Here is a 7,500-nt window from a genome sequence, read left to right on the forward strand (position 1 = left end):
CTTTTCAGATGGGGAGGGGTCGGCGGGTCCTTGACATGGAATATTCAGAACCACTGACATACAGTAGAAACATGAGGTTTTATCAGTGTAGCTGTCCCAGTTATGGGTATGCTGTAATATTTAATTTAGATTATTTTTTCTGAAAATGCATAATATGGTAAATTGTATTTTTGTTTTGGGCAATAAACTGTATATTTCGGTACTTGTATGGTGAATGCATGGTGAGACAGCGCCATCTACTGTGCTCTGTATTTGTGCTCTGTTTGTCTGTTTCATGGGCAGGTTGAATTAGGCTCACCTAAAGCAGCTAATCACCTCATTTCAATCACCTGTTGGGTTTGGTCATGTTTGGGCAGCAGAACAAACAGAGCAGAGGTGAAGAGAGGAGCTCTTTCATGTCAGAGAGTCTCCACAAAAGATAAGAAAGAAAATAATATAAAAAAGAACAAGAACTAATAACTGAACTCCTAAAAGTTTGTGCAGAAGGCGCATACGGTGCGGTATGTTCCCAGTTGTTTTGTTTTTCGTGTCTGTAAAAGTTATATTGCCATTCAGTGGCGTGCACAGACATTTAGAGCGCAGGCAGGTGCTCAAGTGAAAAAAAAGGGCACCTTGTGCAGCGCATTTTGGGGCGGGAACCCATTTGGGTGCTTTATAGCTATTGAAAAATAGCAGATCTACAAGCTCATAGCTACGAGCTTGTAGGTCTGCTATTTTCTTTTTAATCGAAGAACCACTGACATATATAAACATAGCTTTAGATTGTGTGGGGGCCTAAATAAAATAGTAGAAGCGTTTTTTTTATCAAGATTTGATCAATGTCACCGCATGGTCCACACACTACAAATTAAGAAAAAAAAGAAAAGTTTTTTTTTTTTTTTTTTTTTTAAGAGCAAAATTGCCAAAAGGGCAGGGGGTGCTCTAGCACCCCCTAGTGTCTATCTGTGCACGCCACTATTGCCATTGTATGGTGTATTTGTTTGTGTTTGTGACATGTGGACATCTCATTGTGAGGTTTCCTCCGGACAGCAGAGATTATGTGGTTTGTTCCAGTATTTATTTATTCTCTGATATTGCAGTGGAACAGATGCAGTGCTGTACTGTAGCTGACCAATCATCAGTATTCATTTATTCTCTGATATTGCAGTGGATCAGATGCAGTGCTGTACTGTAGCTGATCAATCATCAGTATTTATGTATTCTCTGATATTGCAGTGGAACAGATGCAGTGCTGTACTGTAGCTGACCAATCAGCACACCTGTCTGCAGTGCTCCTGGTCGCCCACACACGGGGCAGAGAGAGAGAGCGCTCAGGGGGTCATGCGACCTTTGACCTCTGACCTACCTGTCTGCAGTGCCTGTGGTTGTCCATACAGGGCAGAGAGATGTGACCTTTGACCTCTGACCTACCTGTCTGCAGTGCCTGTGGTTGTCCATGCAGGGCAGAGAGCGGTCAGGGTATCCGTCCAGGTCCGTGTCCACGCCACAGGTGTGTCCGTTCCCCGCCCAGCCCACGTTACACTGTGACACACACACACACACACACACACACACACACACACACACACACACACAGTCACACACACACACACACACACACACACACACACACACACACACACACACACACACACACACACACACACACACACACACACACACACACACAGTCACACACAGTCACACACACACACACACACACACACACACACACACACACACACACACACACACACACACACACACACAGTCACACACACACACACACACACACACACACACACACACACACATTTCAAATCAATACATTATGTATGTCCACCTGTTCAGACTCCATGGTGGCCCGTAGCCCTTAGATAAGCACTCTTGTACAGATATCATTGTATACAGACTTATAGCATGTTGTTATGTAGACAGCACTAGAATTGCATTTTATGTATATAGTCATAGCACTTTATAGTTAGCTCAGGGCCCCCCTAGCTCAGGGCCCCCCTAGCTCAGGGCCCCCCCCACCCAGCCCAGCTCAGGGCCCCCCCTAGCTCAGGGTCCCCCCTCTAGCTTAGGGCCCCCCCTAGCTCAGGGCCCCCTTCTAGCTCAGGGCCCCCCCTAGCTCAGGGCCCCCTTCTAGCTCAGGGCCCCCCCTAGCTCAGGGCCCCCTTCTAGTTCAGGGCCCCCTTGGCGGGTCGGTACCTGTGTCTGAACTCACCCTGCAGGTCACGTCTCCGTTCCTCTCGATGGCGCAGTGAGCCTTGGCGTCGCACGGGTTGAACGGCAGCGCCGCGCACGACTTCATGGCCACGCAACCCGCCGTCTGGTTGCCTAGGAAACCAGCCTTACACCCCCCACACCTGTAGGAGCCCTGGGGGGAGAGAGGGAGAGGGAGAGGGAGAGGGGGAGAGAGGGGGAGAGAGCAAGTTTAAGGGATATTTTTGGGGTCGTTTTGACCTTATATTTGTAGTCCCCACCAAAGAGGTCCAGGTGTTATTTGTAGTTGTTACGTCCCCACCGAAGAGGTCCAGGTGTTATTTTGTGCAAAAGTGCATTATTGGCTATTTCCCCTAATATAAGCCATCAATGGGGGTTGGGTTTTTGTGCTAATTGGCTGATTTTTGAGCGATGGAAATAAGCGGCACATAGCCCCATAGCCCCATTCAATTCAATGCAATTCAATTCAATTCATTGAGGGCTTATGGTAGGGGAAATTTGTCCAGTAGAGGGGGCTAATGCTACACTTATACATAGAATGGACTCACTATAGAGTTGGTACACATAGAATGGACTCACTATAGAGTTGGTACACATAGAATGGACTCACTATAGAGTTGGTACACATAGAATGGACTCACTATAGAGTTGGTACACATAGAATAGACTCACTATAGAGTTGGTACACATAGAATGGACTCACTATAGAGTTGGTATACACATAGAATAGACTCACTATAGAGTTGGTACACATAGAATGGACTCACTATAGAGTTGGTACACATAGAATAGACTCACTATAGAGTTGGTACACATAGAATGGACTCACTATAGAGTTGGTACAGATAGAATGGACTCACTATAGAGTTGGTACACATAGAATGGACTCACTATAGAGTTGGTACACATAGAATGGACTCACTATAGAGTTGGTACACATAGAATAGACTCACTATAGAGTTGGTACACATAGAATGGACTCACTATAGAGTTGGTACAGATAGAATAGACTCACTATAGAGTTGGTACACATAGAATAGACTCACTATAGAGTTGGTACACATAGAATAGACTCACTATAGAGTTGGTACACATAGAATAGACTCACTATAGAGTTGGTACACATAGAATGGACTCACTATAGAGTTGGTACAGATAGAATGGACTCACTATAGAGTTGGTACACATAGAATGGACTCACTATAGAGTTGGTACACATAGAATAGACTCACTATAGAGTTGGTACACATAGAATGGACTCACTATAGAGTTGGTACACATAGAATAGACTCACTATAGAGTTGGTACACATAGAATGGACTCACTATAGAGTTGGTGCACATAGAATGGACTCACTATAGAGTTGGTGCACATAGAATGGACTCACTATAGAGTTGGTACACATAGAATAGACTCACTATAGAGTTGGTACACATAGAATAGACTCACTATAGAGTTGGTACACATAGAATGGACTCACTATAGAGTTGGTACACATAGAATAGACTCACTATAGAGTTGGTACACATAGAATGGACTCACTATAGAGTTGGTACACATAGAATGGACTCACTATAGAGTTGGTACACATAGAATGGACTCACTATAGAGTTGGTACACATAGAATGGACTCACTATAGAGTTGGTACACATAGAATGGACTCACTATAGAGTTGGTACACATAGAATAGACTCACTATAGAGTTGGTACACATAGAATAGACTCACTATAGAGTTGGTACACATAGAATAGACTCACTATAGAGTTGGTGCAGACAGAGTTGGGAACACAAGCGTCAGCCACTTCCACACATTCATCGATGTCTGAACACTCCTGTAGGGAGAGAGAGACAGACAGGCAGACAGACAGACAGACAGACAGGCAGACAGACAGACAGACAGACAGACAGACAGACAGGCAGACAGACAGACAGACAGACAGACAGACAGACAGACAGACAGACAGACAGACAGACAGACAGACAGACAGACAGACAGACAGACAGACAGACAGACAGACAGACAGCAGTGATGAAGCAGAGACTGAATGAATGCATCGACAAAATATCTTTCATGGAGTCCGTCAGAGATGAATGTCGTTGTTTTGCCTCTTAACCCATTCTGACCTGAGATCAGATTCATAACGAGGTTTCCGCCGGACACACACTGGTCTGACGAACCCATTCTGACCTGAGATCAGATTCTAAAAATGTCAGTCGCTCTTCGATTTTTTTTCAAAAATAGCAGACCTACAAGCTCGTATCGCGCCACTCGGTGGCGCGATATGAGCTTGTAGATCTGCTATTTTTCAATAGCTAAAGCATGACATGATGCCGACACCAGAATGGGTGCCCGGTCAGAATGGGATAAACCCTCTGTGTTGTTCTGTGAACCTCTGGCACCATGCCTCTTAAAGCCTCCAGTAAGTATTGCCTGATTCGAACGGAAAATTAACCGATAATCAACCAGTATATAACCTCAGTCTGGACCGCTGAGCCAGGGCCCCAGGCCCCTAACCTCAGTCTGGACCGCTGAGCCATGGCCCAGGGCCCCTAACCTCAGTCTGGACCGCTGAGCCACGGCCCCTAACCTCAGTCTGGACCGCTGAGCCACGGCCCCTAACCTCAGTCTGGACCGCTGAGCCACGGCCCCGGGCCCCTAACAGTCTGGACCGCTGAGCCACGGCCCAGGGCCCCTAACCTCAGTCTGGACCGCTGAGCCACGGCCCAGGGCCCCTAACCTCAGTCTGGACCGCTGAGAGCCACGGCCCAGGGCCCCTAACCTCAGTCTGGACCGCTGAGCCAGGGCCCCTAACCTCAGTCTGGACCGCTGAGCCACGGCCCCTAACCTCAGTCTGGACCTCTGAGCCAGGGCCCCGGGCCCCTAACCTCAGTCTGGACCGCTGAGCCACGGCCCCGGGCCCCTAACCTCAGTCTGGACCGCTGAGCCACGGCCCCGGGCCCCTAACCTCAGTCTGGACCGCTGAGCCATGGCCCCGGGCCCCTAACCTCAGTCTGGACCAACCGGTCACGTAAGTCCGTTTTTTCACGTCGTAACAGGCAGCGGTACAGTATATACAGTAACAGGCAGCGGTACAGTATATACAGTAACAGGCAGCGGTACAGTATATACAGTAACAGGCAGCGGTACAGTATATACAGTAACAGGCAGCGGTACAGTATATACAGTAACAGGCAGCGGTACAGTATATACAGTAACAGGCAGCGGTACAGTATATACAGTAACAGGCAGCGGTACAGTATATACAGTAACAGGCAGCGGTACAGTATATACAGTAACAGGCAGCGGTACAGTATATACAGTAACAGGCAGCGGTACAGTATATACAGTAACAGGCAGCGGTACAGTATATACAGTAACAGGCAGCGGTACAGTATATACAGTAACAGGCAGCGGTACAGTATATACAGTAACAGGCAGCGGTACAGTATATACAGTAACAGGCAGCGGTACAGTATACACAGCCTGCTGGGTCTTGATAAGTAACCTGCTGGCATTCATTTTGTGCGTGCGTGGGTGCGTGTGTGCATGCGTGGGTGCGTGCGTGCGTGTGTCCATTGTTGATTTTGTCGACTATATGACAAGAAAATGGAACTAAATGGAAACTGAATTAATAATAGCTATTCATAATTAATAATAGCTACAGTATATGAGACTAAATATATTGACAATTTCGTCAACAAACTGTAAACTAAAATGTTAGCAAAGGGGACTGGTGGACAAGAGATCCAGTAGCCTATAAGTCATTTTACACTTGGTTGCATGCTGAAAAAAGCAGATCTACAAGCTCACCACACGCCACGACGCGTGGTGAGCTTGTAGATCTGTTATTTTCTAAGTGTAAAATCGACAGCCATGCAGAATACATTTTTAGTCGACAAAAACAACTAGATTTAGTCGACTAAAATCTAATGTTATTTATAGTCGACTAAAACTATAGACTAACACTGAAACATTACAGGCTGACTAAAATGTGATTAAAACTAAATGAAAACAATTCAAGAGACTATACATAGCTTTTTCAGAAAACTGTCAGGATGTAGAAGACATTTTTTAGAATCTGATCTCAGGTCAGAATGAAAAACTGTCAGGATGTAGAAGACATTTTTTAGAATCTGATCTCAGGTCAGAATGAAAAACTGTCAGGATGTAGAAGACATCTGATCTCAGGTCAGAATGGAAAACTGTCAGGACGTAGAAGACATTTTTAGAATCTGACCTCAGGTCAGAACGGGTTTAAAAATAGTTCAACTATAGTGTGTGTCACCTGCTTGTGTTTCCTGGCGAACTCCGCCCCCACGCCAACGAGGGGCGGTCCCCACAGGCCGGGGGGGCACGGCTCGCACGAGAAGCCCGAGGCCGTGTTCACACAGGCTGAGGAGGAGTAGCAGGGCTGGGCCTCCATGCACTGTGGACCGCACGCACACACACACACACAGACACACACACACACACACACACACACACGCACACGCACACGCACACGCACACACGCACGCACGCACGCGCACGCGCACGCACACGCACACGCACACGCACGGACACGCATACGCATACACACACACAGACACACACACACACACACACAGACACACAACTATTATTTTCCTCTATGACACAAAACAAAACTTATAAAGTAACCGGAACGAATCAAAAGTAAACCTCGTATGTGCCGTCGCGTTGAAACCCCGTAGCTAGCTAACTAGCCGCCGCGGGGCAGCTGCATAGCACCTAGCTTTGGCAGTGTATCCCGCCACAGCTACGCCGCATAGAACACCATAGTGTTCTATGCGGCGTAGTGATACTGAACACAGAGAGAATAGTACCATGTGACAGAGGGGTCAAAGTTGAACGAAAGTTGGTCTATTATGGATATACACTGACACGGAGCAAGACAGGAACGCCCAAAAACGTCACATCCGTTTTTTTTTACCCTGGGCAGAATTTTCTACGGCTGCCAATGTGACTTTTTCCAATCCTTAATCACATACGGACAAACATCTATGCCGATAATATCTAACTTGCGGAGGTATAGCGTGCCTTATTGTCCACGGGCAACAGATCTTTCAACGTATGGCATTGCAAATGCGTTTGATAATCGCTACTCTGCGCAATATTGTTTTGGAAATGCCGCAAATTGCATTGCAGTGAACGAGAGCAAATCACAGCTTCCCCCCTGTGGGGGGGTGACTCCGCCCTGAATACGCGTTGTGGTGTCAGTGTATAGGTCAACAATACGAATGACGCTAGTTTTGTAGATTGGTTTATTTTTTA

The 7,500-nt window shown here is 46.7% G+C and overlaps 1 protein-coding gene across 1 annotated transcript in view; it reads right to left on the bottom strand.

The window, feature by feature from the left end:
* LOC310856105 (thrombospondin-3a-like) overlaps positions 1–7,500 on the bottom strand; it is a 35,966-nt gene that overhangs the window by 4,172 nt on the left and 24,294 nt on the right. The window contains exons 9-12 of the mRNA XM_083761327.1: positions 6,494–6,634; positions 3,965–4,039; positions 2,207–2,359; positions 1,411–1,521 (exon numbers count right to left, since the gene is read on the bottom strand). Coding sequence (XP_083617453.1) covers positions 1,411–1,521; positions 2,207–2,359; positions 3,965–4,039; positions 6,494–6,634 — 480 coding nt within the window. The remainder of the gene's footprint in view (positions 1–1,410; positions 1,522–2,206; positions 2,360–3,964; positions 4,040–6,493; positions 6,635–7,500) is intronic.

The sequence above is a fragment of the Protomyctophum parallelum genome (assembly GCF_964188405.1).
Source record: "Protomyctophum parallelum genome assembly, chromosome: 3".
Lineage (NCBI taxonomy): Eukaryota > Metazoa > Chordata > Actinopteri > Myctophiformes > Myctophidae > Protomyctophum > Protomyctophum parallelum.